The sequence below is a fragment of the Phyllobates terribilis genome, unplaced genomic scaffold (genome assembly GCF_046119375.1).
Source record: "Phyllobates terribilis strain yellow unplaced genomic scaffold, ASM4611937v1 Scaffold_10__3_contigs__length_209671492, whole genome shotgun sequence".
Classification (NCBI taxonomy): Eukaryota; Metazoa; Chordata; class Amphibia; order Anura; family Dendrobatidae; genus Phyllobates; species Phyllobates terribilis.
The window spans coordinates 172,412,837-172,426,877 of record NW_027362770.1 but is presented as its reverse complement, the minus strand read 5'-3'; the positions used below and the strand labels follow the sequence as shown (position 1 = coordinate 172,426,877).

The 14,041-nt window shown below is 43.2% G+C and overlaps 1 protein-coding gene across 1 annotated transcript; it reads right to left on the bottom strand.

Moving 5' to 3' along the window:
* Window positions 1–209: 209 nt before the first annotated feature.
* Window positions 210–4,433, bottom strand: LOC141164682 (E3 ubiquitin/ISG15 ligase TRIM25-like). The gene has a single exon (XM_073650169.1). The coding sequence runs from the start codon at window positions 4,389–4,391 to the stop codon at window positions 2,793–2,795; it is 1,599 nt and encodes a 532-aa protein (XP_073506270.1). The 5' UTR covers window positions 4,392–4,433; the 3' UTR covers window positions 210–2,792.
* Window positions 4,434–14,041: the final 9,608 nt, after the last annotated feature.

The window sequence follows — 14,041 nt, the reverse complement described above, 5'->3', positions numbered from 1 at the left end:
CAGCTCCTTTAACTAGACATCAGCAGGTTCTAGTTGGACACAGCACCCCCTAGTGGTATGAAAACTAATGTGTATGTGTGTGTGCGTGTGTATATATATATCACGCACATACATACATACACACACAAAGTCTACGATGAGAAACAACAAATTGTAACCATGAAACAATTTAAGAAAAGACACAGGAGCGCATTACTGATATTCTTTGATTTTAATTAACTTCCCAAATTATCCAGCAGTTACATAACACAGACCTGATTCCCCCAACAATGATACAGACTGGCATAAAATACGTCACTTTCCATGTGATTGAGTCTTTAACAAAACAATAAAGTCCCCATGAGATATACACCCACAAGTTCAGACACAAATTTGAGAAAATATAATAATTCTCTTGTACAGGATAAAGATCAAGCTCCACATTGATATAGAAGAAATAATAAATATGCAAAGTGACTTCAAGGTTAAGACCCGCATACACATTGGACTAAAGTCAGACGAAAAAGGCTGATTGTAAACAAGACTCACAATCGTCGGATGCAACAGAGAAATAAACGACGCCGGACTGACGAACCTTCATTATTGGACAAAAGGCCGATCGGCCAAGTTGGATTTTTTGGGGGACTGAGAAGCACTAGTTGCATTTCTTGGTTAAAAAACAAAAAGGGATTCTGTCAGACATAGCTTTCTTTTTTCCGCTAACATATGACTGTTTAATGTGACCATCCGAATCAGATCTGGAGCATTTTATACACATTCATATGGCTTACTCTATGAACAGACCCTGTACAATGATCTATATGTATGTGAAAAGTTGTTAACACACTGAGCATTTGTTGCAGAATCTGCAATGAAAAATTGCAGCAAAGTTCAGTACAATATTACAGAAAAGTATTTTGAAAAATTTTGCAGCTGATTCCAATCTGCACAATACTCGATCTGTTCCAGAAATTTCACTGATTTTCAAAGTGGATTTTATTCACTGCTATGGAAAAAGTGAAATGAGCAGCTATACCTGCACCAAAATCTGCCATAAAACACATTGAGGAAATATGCACACATCTTTCTCAGGAAGATTCTGCCTGCAACTCACCTGAAAAAGTGCTGCAAAAAATGAATATAATGCACATCAATGTCAAAATGACTTTGCAGCACAAATGTTCCTTCTTTTGTTACTTCTTTTACCACTTCAAGGTTCAGAGACAGTGCTGTGGGTAAAATAAGTAGTTCATTCTTGGGTATCTTTTTCCTAAAGTGGATTCAGCTAGGAAAACCTCAGCGAGTTCACCTTCGTCATCAAGACGCTGTGTACACATACACTCAGATTTCATTGCAGATTTTTTAGGCTGTGGTCATATTGAATATTTGAGGAGTTTGTGAATTTCTTCAATAAAATGTCCACATCTTTTTTCAGACTGATTCTGCCTGGAACCTGCCTGAAAAAGTGCTGTCAAACCACTGTAAAAAAAAAAGTGAACATAATGCACAGCATTAAAAAAAAAAAAAAAAAAGGACATTGCTGTGCACGTGTTCAGTTTTTTGTTACATCTTTCAACTGTTTCAGGGTTTAAAAACATTGAAGTAACATGGTCATTTCTCAGGTTGCTTCCACTAAGAAGATGTTCATCACAATAATGGACAGCACAGAAAAAAGATGCCGATGGAGGAGCAGAAAATGACAGCAAAACTGCCAGAGAGGACGCTCCAGGAAAAAAAAGACTCTCACAGTTTTCCTAAAGCAGCTTCGCTCAGAAAAAACTCAGCAGCTCTCCCATCAGAAAAAAAGGTGTTGTATACTAATCCTCCTCAAAATTCCAAATTTTAAGGAGACTTGAGTTCTTTGTGGAGGATTTGGAAGAGTTTCTGCTCTAAAAACTCATCAAACCTCGGTGTTACCACATCTAAGGGCCTGTGTACACATAGCTCGCTTTTTTTCTGCACAGATTTGTCACATAGCCTGAAGGGTTTCCTCAAGCCAGCAAAGTGGATGAGAATCCTGAAGTCTCATGTACACGCTGATTATTTTTGTCTTGCAGATTTGGTCCAGATTTCAACCTGCAGCATGACAATTGTTTCAGTGTTTTTGCTGCAGATTTCACTGCACCACAAACGCATGTAAAAAACGCCTATTTTACGCAGGTTTGTAAAAGAGTCAAGCAGTTAAAACAAGTAACTTGTCTATACTTCTGGCCGTTTCTGCTCTGAAGACGGTGGGTTCGTCTGAGTTTAAAAGACGTCATGTGCACATAACTTTAGGGTATGTGCATGTAGCTTCTTATAAACGCTGGCGTACCTGCTGAGTTTTTGAAGCAGAAGATGCTTCAGGAACATGCCAGTTGTGATTGAAATGGTGGAGTGGTTAAAAGAAGCTCAAAAAGTCCGGACATATGTATTTCAAGACATTTTGACATGGTAGAGCATATTTTCAATCTTTTTAGCATCTTAAAGAATATTTTAAGGCAGGTTCTTGAGAGGACCTGCCTGAAAAAACGGTGTTGTGTGCCTTACTGCAGATTTTCATGCAGATTTACACGTTAAGTAGATTTTCCTGAAGTATCCTTATAAAAACATGGCTACTTCAAGCAGAGATTTTTTAATTGCCGGAGCTTTACTAGAAATAATGTCTGACACATGGTGAATTATCTACAGGGAGTACAGAGACACACATTGGCTAATATACAACTGCAAGAAAGTAATCACCAATTACCTAGCCAGTGGATCATCCACGAGCAAACCTTCTTATTAATCCCATTAGCAGAATGAACCAGCAGTTTATAGTCTTAATTCTGAAGTTATGATTTCTTCCACCTACTGCTTCCCCCTAAGATCTTTATAGAACAGTCACATATACATAATGCAGCATGTAGGGGCTGAGTGAAGGTAATTGTGAAGGTGTGTAAGTGTCTGATGGGGTCACACAGCTCATAGAAGGACAGCTGCCCGGCCTCATAATCCAGACATATCCTGAATTTATTACAGAAGATATTGCCAGGTAACCGGATCTCTTGACTGCCATGTATCACTAAATACTGATTACCATATCTCCACAAACTCCAGGACTTGTTATTATATCCAATGTATGATTGACGCCCCCTCCTGTCTATACTGGGATAACACATCCCCACACTCCAACGACCAGATTTACTGATCTCCACATCCCAGTAATGTCGTCCTGAGGTAAATCCCCTCCTGCTCATCACCTGATAATCCTGGAATCTCTCTGATGTTTCTGGACGTTTCTGCTTCTCTCGTGTCCTGATTGCAGTTTTCAGGTCGTCTGATATATGGATGTAATTACCGGCGGTGTTAACATCCAGTAATATGTCTGCAGGACCCTCCACATAGATCCCGCTCCTTATACCTGATATTACATCACATAATGTGTGTAATGTGTGTGAGATCACAGCCACATCCAGGTCATCTCCATCATGGGGCTGTTTATCATGTCCCCCTGTGTCCTCATCACCTCCCTCCTCCTCAGGATCACACAAGTCACCGGTGTCTGGTTCCTGTAAGACAGTCAGTGGATCCGTCATGTTACACAGCTCCTCAATGTGTCTCATCTTCCTGGACAGCTCGTCCTTCTTTATCTCCAGCTGATGGATCAGAGCAGACAGTGACAGGGACTCTTCCTTTTCCTGCCTGGAGATCTCACTCAGGACCTTCTTCTCCAGGTCGTCCACCCGTCTCCTGATGTCTGTACACAGGGCAGTGACTCTCTCGGCTTTTCCAGCTGCTTTTTCTTGAGCTTTTCTCCAACGCTTCTCCAGAATTCGGACTCTTTCCTCAGTCTCCTTTCTCTTTGTGATCAGTTTGTGGAGGACATTCCTCAGTTTCTTCTTCTTCTTCTCTAAGGCCTCATCCAGCATCTCCACCCGGTGTCCCCGATGTTCTCCGACCAAACTGCAGGACACACAGATACAAGCCGTGTCCTCAGTGCAGTAATATTCCAGGATCTTCTTATGGACAGAACATTTCCTTTTCTCCAGAGAAGTGCTGGGATCAGATAAGACGTGTTCTGGTGATTTGCTGTGAGACCTCAAGTGTTTATCACACAGAGAAGCCTCACAGTGTAGACAGGATCTAACAGCAGGTACAGGAGAGTCTACACAGTAAGTGCAGCAGATCCCGGTGTCCATTGGTGTTGGTGGAGTAAACAATAAATTCTCCATTACATTACGTAGAGTTAAGTTCCTCATCAGTGCCGGCCGCTCTGGAAACTCTTCTCTGCAATCGGGACAGAAATAGACTCCGGACTTGTCCTGTGTATCCAGCACACGATCAATACAGACCCGGCAGAAGTTGTGTCCACATCTCAGCATTACAGGATCTGTATAAGTGCTCAGACAGATGGAGCAGTCCAGCTCGTCCCGCAGATCAGCTACCGCCATGGCTGACAGTGAAAGAAACAAATCTACATTTTTCTCCCACTCAAAAGGGCGGGTTTTGTACTTGTGTGCACAGGTAAGCGCTGAACAAAGTTATATTGTGGTACAGTGTTAGCCAGAAAAATTTATGTAAATACTTTTATGGCCAAAAATGACAAAAGTATTCTTGGAGTGATACCTTTAGGCTACGTGCGCACATTCAGTATTTGATTGCAGAAATTTCTGCAAGGTTTCTGCATCTCTTAGCAGCAAAAACGCATGTTTTGCCACATTTTTTATGCATTTTTGTACAGCAATGAATGCTTTTTGGAGCTAAATAAAGATACTTGAAAAAAGAAACGTGGGACATCTCTTTAACCCTTGGATTACCATCGGACATGGGGTGAGTATACTGGTTTATTTAAATGATTAATGAATATGTCTGTTTTATTTCAAATAAAGAGTTTTATTCTCAGTGTGTGTTTATTTAACTCTTTACTAGTAATCAGGGTGTCTGTCTGACACCTCTTCATTACTAAAGCTAGGGTTAGGTGTCAGCGACACCTAATCCTATTAATCCTAATCTCATTAATCCTAATGCCACACTTGTTTTGTCAGTATATGGGAATCCCCAGCATGTAATGACATTTCAATCAAGTCAAAATCTGCAGTGGAGACTACAGAAATTTACATGCTGTGGGTGAGTTTGGGTATGTGCCCATGATCAGAAAATGCTGCAGGTTTGACGCTGCGTATTTATGCAGCGTCAAACCCGCAGCGGCCAGATGTTACAGCATAGTGGATGGGATTTCTAGAAATCCAATGTCCACTATGTGTGCATCTGAGGCTGCGGATCACCCTCGGACACTGACATGCAGCGTGTCTTTCAGGACCGCAGCATGTCAGATTCCTAAACTGGTCCATTAAAGAACAAATCTTGAGAGCAGTGGCCTACCACCAATGGCGTCAGGCCACGCGACTGCTATGGGGCCCATGAGCCGGGGGGACCCGAAGCAGCGGGGGAAGAGGAGAGAGGTAAGTATTGTATTTACCCTATATACTCAAGTGTAAGCCGAGTAAAGCCCCCCTCAGCTTATACTCGAGTATATAGAAATTTCGTTAGTGGGAAGGGGGGGGGTTGAGGCGGCGGAGCAGCGGGGCACACGCAGTAGCCGCTGCTGCAGCTACCACGTGTGCCCGGTGCTAAAGGATAATGAATATTCCCTCTTCTCCACTCCAGTGGGTGTGGAGAAGAATGAATATTCATTCTCTTTAGTAGCGGGTATGGAGGAGCGCTGAGCCACAGCTCCTGCTGAAAGTGCCCGCTACTGCATATTCATTCTTCTCCACACCCATAGTCCCGGCGTGGAGAGGAGTGAGTATCACATCAGCGTCAGAGAGTGCGCGCTGCACCTCAAATGCTGACATGAGTTGCTGGCAGAGAGGACGCAGCACTGGAGCAGGCGTGAGGAAGGAAGGTGAGTATAAGTGTTTATTTTTTTATGTGTAAAGTGATTGGGCCATGCATACCAGGATTGGGGGATGAGGGGGCCACATATACCGGGACTGGGGGATGAGGAGGCCATGCAAAATAGAATTGGGGGATGAGGAGGCCATGCATACCAGGATTGGGGGATGAGGGGGCCATGCATACCAGGATTGGGGGATGAGGGGGCCATGCATACCAGGATTGGGGATGAGGGGGCCATACATACCAGGATTGGGGTTGAGGAGGCCATGCATACCAGGATTGAGGGATGAGGAGGCTATGCATACCAGGATTGGGGGATGAGGAGGCCATGCATACCAGGATTGGGGGATGAGGAGGCCATGCATACCAGGATTGAGAGATGAAGGGTGCCATACATACCAGGATTGGGGGATGAGGAGGCCATGCATACCAGTATTGGGGATAAGGGGGCCATGCATATTAGGATTGAGGATGAGGGGTGCCATACATACCAGGACTGGGGGATGAGGAGGCCATGCATATCACTATTGGGGGATGAGGAGTGCCATACATACCAGGATTGGGGGATGAGAGGTGCCATACATTCCAGGATTGAGGATGATGGGGCCATGCATACCAGGATTGGGGGATGAGGGATTCCGTACATACCAGGATTGGAGGATGAGGGATGACATACATACCAGGTTTGTGGGATGAGGGATGACATACATACCAGGATTGGGGGATGAGGGATGCCATACATGCCAGGATTGGGAGATGAGGGGTGCCATACATACCAGAATTGGGAGATGAGGAGTGCCATACATACCAGGACTGGGAAATGAGTGGTGCCATACATACCAGGATTGGGGGAAGAGGGGTGCAATACATACCAGGATTGGGAGACGAGGGTTGCCATACATACCAGGATTGGGGGATGAGGTGTACCATACATACCAGGATTGGGGGATGAGGGGTGCCATACATACCAGGATTGGGGGATGAGGGGTCCATACATACCAGGATGGGGGCCGAGGAGGCCATGCATACCAGGATTATGGATGAGGGGGTCATACATACCAGGATTGGGGGATGAGGAGGCCATGCTTACCAGAATTGGTGGATGAGGAGGCCATGCATACCAGGATTGCGGGATGAGGGGACCATACATACCAGGATTGGGGGATGAGGGGGCCATACATACCAGGATTGGGGGATACCCAGGACAGTTCAATTCATTCCCAATACCCACAGTTTCAAGCGAACCCTAAAAACACATTTCTTTAGACTGGCGTATCGCCTAAACACACTCTGTCCGTCCCAGTTTTCCCCCATATTAAAATCTACTTCAACTTCAGGTTCACACCAACCATGCACTTAATAGCCTCTGTCAGGACAGTACACATACTGGCAGGACACCAGTCCATGTATTATTATTTATCCTATTCAGTATATCAAGGCTGCATTATACAATATATGTACTTTTTACCTTTTGTATCTCCCCCATTTCCTCATAGACTGTAAGCTTGCGAGCAGGGCCCTCACTCCTTTCGATATGTGATATGCTTATTCTGTATTGTCTGTATATGTCCCCCCTAAAATTTGTAAAGTGCTGCGGAATATGTTGGCGCTATAAAAATAAAAACTATTATTATTATTATAAGGAGACCATACATACCAGGATTGGGGGATGAGTAGGCCATGCATACTAGGATCGAGGAATGAGGAGGTCATGCATACCAGGATTATGGGATGAGGAGGCCATGCATACCAGTTTTGGGGGATGAGGGGTGCCATACATACCAGGATTGGGAGATGAGGATACCATTCTTACCATGATTGGGGGATGAGGAGGCCATGCATACCAGAATTGGGGATGAGGGGGCCATGCATGCCAGGATTGGGGATGAAGGGGACATACATACCAGGATTGGGGGATAAGGAGGCCTGTGCATACCAGGATTGGGGATGAGGGGGCCATGCATACCAGGATTGAGGGATGAGGGGTGCCATACATACCAGGATTGGGGATGAGGGGTGCCATACTTACCAGGATTAGGGATGATGGGGCCATGCATACCAGGATTGGGGGATGAGGGATGCCATACATACCAGAATTGGGAGATGAGGGATGCCATACATACCAGGATTGGGGGATGAGGTGGCCATGCATACCAGGATTGGTGATGAGGGAGCAATGTGTACCACGATGCGGAAATTTACCAGTAGCTGCTGAATTTCCCACCCTAGGCTTATACTCGAGTCAATACGTTTTCCCATTTTTTTTGTGGTAAAATTAGGGGCCTCGACTTATCCTCGGGTCGGCTTATTTAAAATATACATTTAGGACTGTGGGGTGCATTATACTATATGGGGGCTGCATTTTAACTTATTGGGTGTGTAATATACTGTATGGAGGACTATGCGGAGTGCATTATATTCTATGGAGGTCCATCATGGGAAGTTTATTATACTATGTGGAGGATTATGGGGACGCATTATACTATATGAAAGGCTATGTGGGGCCATTATAATATTTTGAGGGCTATGTGGGGGGTCATTATACTGTATAAAAGCAATTATATGGTATGAAGGTTTGTGTGGGGTCCATCATACTGTTTGGAGGGCTGTGTGGAGTGAGTCCATTATATTGTTTGGAGGGCTAGTGCGGGCCATTATACTGTATGTAGGCCCATGATACTGTGTGGAGGGCTGTATGGGAGTCACGGTTGGGGGATCATACTGTGTTAGGGTCACCATACTTTGCCTTGGGAGTTGAAGTGGGGTAGATTAGGGTCATTATACTGTGCATGTGGAGGCTAATGTGGAGGAATTCACCATGGGGCTAACATACTGTGTCTGGGGGGCACTTTTATTGTCATCATACTTTATGGGGGCAATGAAAGAGGAATCTAGGACTTCAGCAGGAGGAAAATTGCTATGTAAAGGCTAGAAAGTTGTGAGATCTGCTCTTCTGTTACACATATAATTATTTATTTATTTTTTGTGGGGGTGGGCTGCAATTAGAGCTTCTGCTATGGGGCCCCATGATTTCTATGTACGCCCCTGCTTGAGAGTGTACCTAAGGCTATGGCCCCACTATCAGTTTTGGTTAGTATTCAGTCAGAATATCTTTTTAGGAGTGGGAGCCAAAACCAGATGAGGAACAATTTGGCTCCCACTCCTGAAAAAAAATACTGACCGAATACTGACCAAATACTTATAGGGGGCGTGGTCTAACAGTTAAAAACAACCATATCCTTATCTTCCAGGACTTTTCTTCTTCAGTGACTCGAAAACATAAAGGCTTCTCTCACATTTATAGATACCTTCATGACAACGCTATTGGGTTCCAGCTGTTATATCCAGCCAAACTAAAATTGCAAGACAACAGCATCACCTACATCTTTGATAATCCGATTTTCCGTTTGCCAAATGAAGGTTGACCATTCAATGGCGTTCATAGGAGATGATGATTTCTGCTACACAAAGCAGGACTGAAGAAGCACTGCTATGTGTAGCACAAGCAATCAGATGATTCCAGCTTCAGGTCTCCTAAGGAGACTATTGAAGCATTGTAAAAAGTAGAAAAAAAATGTTTAAAAAAAAATCTAAAAGTTCAAATCACCCCCCTTTTGCCCCATTCAAAAAATAAAAATACAAAATACACATATTTGATATCGCTGAGTTAAAAAACGTCTGATCTATCAAAGTATAAACTAAATTAATCAGATCAGTAATGGCGAAAAAAATCAAAACGCCACAATTAAATTTTTTTGGATGCCGCAACTTTGCAATAAAATGCAATAACAGGCGATAAAAACATTGTATCTACCCCAAAGTGGTATCAATGAAAACATTAGCTCAGCGCACAAAAAATTAGCCCTCACTCAGCCCCAGATCCCAAAAAATGGAGACGCTACAGGTTTCGGAAAATGGCTCCATTTTTTTTTTTTTTTTTAACAAACTTTGGATTTTTTTTTCACCACTTAAATAAAAAAATATATATATACATGTTTGCTATCATAATAGGTCGTAATGGCAGGTCAATTTTAGCATTTAGTGAACATGGTAAAAAAAAAAAAAATTGTGGAATTGCACTTTTTTTTGCAATTTCACCGCACTTGGAACTTTTTTCCAGTTTTTCAGTATGATATATCATAAAATCAATGGTGTCATAAAATAAAAACTCTGAGAAGAAGGGGAGAAAAAATGAAAATGCAAAAACAGAAAAACGCAAGGTTGTGAAGGGTTCAAGGGCTACATGGCCTGATATAATTAATCATAGTTACTGGATTAGTTATTTGTTCACATGTGACGTTTTTCTTTATTCCTTTAATTGTGCCCATTCTTCCATTTCAGAGGTCCTTAAGTGGTGCGTGGTTCTTCTTCCTTGCAGACATTAAGCAGAACTCAGGTTTTCTTCACTCGCTGGGACGAAGAATCCTGATTGAATGTGTTACCCTTGGCAGCTTAAACCCTTTGTCATGACATCAAATAGGAGTATATGTATTCACAATACATCACCACATTATACAATCTCCACTTATCTTAACCCCTTAAGCCCCGGAGCATTTTCCGTTTTTGCTCCCCTTGTTCCCAGAGCCATAGCGTTTTTATTTTTTGGTCAATATGGCCATGTGAGGGCTTATTTTTTGCGGGACGAGTTGTACTTTTCAACGCCATTACTAGTTTTACCATATCCTGTACGGGAAAAAAATTCCAAGTGCGGTAAAATTGCAAAAAAAGTGCAATACCACAGTTGTTTTTTATTTATTTTTTTTACCACGTTCACTGAATGCTAAAACTGACCTGCCCTTCTTATTCTACAGGTCATTACGAGTTCATAGACACCAAACATGTATAGGTTCTTTTATATTTAAGTGGTGAAAAAAAATTCCAAAATTTGGTAAAAAAAAAAAAAAAAAATAGCGCCATATTCTAAGACCCGTAGCGTCTCCATTTTTCGTGATCTGGGGCTGGTTGATGGCTTATTTTTTGCGCACCGGGCTGACATTTTTATTGATAACATTTGGGGTAGATCCGATGTTTTGATCGCCCGTTATTGCATTTTATTGCAATTTTGCGGCGACCAAAAAACATAATTCTGGCGTTTAGAATTTTTTTCTCGTTACGCCGTTTACCGATCGGATTAATTCTTTTTTTATATTGATAGATCGGGCGATTCTGAACGTGGCGATACCAAATATGTGTATGTGGGGTTTATTTTTTATTATTTTATTTTGAATGGGGCAAAAGGGGGGTGATTTAAACTTTTATATTTTTTTATATTTTTAAAAACTTTTTTTTTTTTACTTTTTGCATGCTTCTATAGTCTCCATAGGAGACTAGAAGCAGCAACTATCCGATCGCCTCTGCTACATACAGGGGACGAGCAGGTCCCCTGCATGCAGCAGAAATGGTCCTGTGCTATGAGCGCCGACCACTAGGTGGCGCTCATAGCAACAAGATCATGACAACCACAGGCGTCTGCTGCAGACCCTGGGTTGTCATGCCCACCCATCGGCGACCCGCGATCACGTAACGGGGTCGCCGGTGGGCGGGGCTTATGACGCGCTACCCGGAAGCGCGCGTTAAATGCTGCTGTCAGAGATTGACAGCGGCATTTAACATGTTAACAGCCGCGGGTGGATCGCGATTCCACCCGCGGCTGTTGCGGGCACATGTCAGCTGTAAGAATCAGCTGACATGTGCTCCGTTCAGTGAGGGCTCAGCGCAGCAGCCCTCACTGAACGGGCAGTACGCAAATATGCGTACTAATACGTCCCCGGTATTTAAGGGGTTAAGGTTATATCATGGAACACAACAGGCCTGAATACCCCCGTTAAACGTAGAAAGCTGCCTAACCACTTAAAACGTATGACCCCTGACATCATCTACTTACAAGAGACACACTGGGTGAAAGGGAAAAATTCCACACTGAAAGCCACTTAGTTAGACACTTACTACTCCACAGATTACATGTACATGCCCCTAGTCAGCCTGATCCTTCCTTTCTCCCTAATCTTCTAGCCATCCTACAACAGAGAAACCCTCAAAAACATCATTCTAGGGGGTGATTTAAACTCTGAAATTGATCGACAAATGGGCAGCTGAAATTGTTGTACTCAACAGCTCTTCCAAACATTGAATCCATTGTCCATTTGTGATCTCTGGCGACTCCGACAAAGCTCAACCAACGAATACACATTTTACTGTGTAACACATGATTCTTTTTCAAGAGTAGATTATCTCTTTATATCGGAAAGTCTATTTGAGCAGTCAACGCACACAGAAATACATTGCATCATAATTTCGAGCCATGTCCCAATCTCTCACTCTCCAATCTCCCCCACATCAATTATGATCTAAATTTTGAGAGATTCCCTTCTTACCTCACCAAGTCTAAAGATTTTAGCTTCTAAATTAAAATGCATTGGAATAACTTCATAGATGATAATATATTACATTTAAATGACACTAGTGATGATCGAGAACTAAAATGCTCGAGTGCTCGGTACTCGAATCGAGCAGATCGGACAGGCTCGCCTCGAGCACCAAGTATAATGGGAGTCAATGGGATAAGCAGTAAGGTGACCGCTATTCACAGGCTCCGGGTAGTGACCACGATGCTCATCAGAGCCATCAAGTTTCGCTGCACTCAGCGAGATCCTGCGATGATGATGAGCGTTGATGACGACGATGATGATGAGAATTGATGAGAAAGGGGGAGGTCCTTTAAGTTAACCCCTTTAAGTTAAAGAGCTGCAATGTGTAGTAAAGCAAAGAGATTGCTTTAGAGCCCTGTTTGGGAGATATATATTTCTGATTTCCAGTTACATGCTCAGAAGTGCACCATCCTTGAGGTGAGAACCAGAGACGTAATGACCGCGGATCAGCGGCCCGCTGATACCAGCAGAAACTTCAACTGGATGTGTATCCTCGGACGCTCATCCAGTTGAAGTGTATTGCTGCGGACAAACCCATTGGGTCCGTGCGCGATAATACACGCTGCCGGTCAATCACAGGCCATCACATTGACGTTGGAGTGCATGTGACGGGACACATGGCAGTGACGTTGTATGCTCTCGACGCACGCCAAAGTCAACTACCGGCTTCACAAGAGGACGAGTGCCTCACAGGAGCAAAGGGAAGGTGTGTATTTATTTTTTTATATATTTTTTTCTTAAATAAGTGGCCATACTACTATACAGTGCTGGCCAAAAGTATTGGCACCCCTGCAATTCTGTCAGATAATACTCAGTTTCTTCCTGAAAATGATTGCAATCACAAATTCTTTGGTATTATTCTCTTCATTTAATTTGTCTTCAATGAAAAAAACACAAAAAGAATTGTCCTAAAGCCAAATTGGATATAATTCCACACCAAACCTAACAAAGGGGGTGGACAAAAGTATTGGCACCCTTTGAAAAATCATGTGATGCTTCTCTAATTCGTGTAATTAACAGCACCTGTAACTTACCTGTGGCACCTAACAGGTGTTGGCAATAACTAAATCACACTTGCAGCCAGTTAACATGGATTAAAGTTAACTCAACCTCTCTCCTGTGTCCTTGTGTGTACCACATTGAGCATGGAGAAAAGAAAGAAGACTAAAGAACTGTCTGAGGACTTGAGAAACCAAATTGTGAGGAAGCATGAGCAATCTCAAGGCTACAAGTCCATCTCCAAAGACCTGAATGTTCCTGTGTCTTCCGTGCGCAGTGTCATCAAGAAGTTTAAAGCCCATGGCACTGTGGCTAACCTCCCTAGATGTGGACGGAAAAGAAAAATTGAAGAGAGATTTCAACGCAAGATTGTGCGGATGGTGGATAAAGAACCCCGACTAACATCCAAACAATTTCAAGCTGCCCTGCAGTCCGAGGGTACAACAGTATCAACCCGTACTATCCGTCGACGTCTGAATAAAAAGGAACTGTATGGTAGGATACCCAGGAAGACCCCACTTCTTACCCCGAGACATAAAAAAGCCAGGCTGGTTTTTGTCAAAACTTACCTGAGAAAGCCTAAAACGTTTTGGAAGAATGTTCTCTGGTCAGATGAGACAAAAGTAGAACTTTTTGGGAAAAAGCATCAACATAGAGTATACAGGAAAAAAAAGAGGCATTCAAAGAAAAGAACACGGTCCCTACTGTCAAACATGGCGGAGGTTCCCTGATGTTTTGGGGTGGCTTTGCTGCCTCTGGCACTGGACTGCTAGACC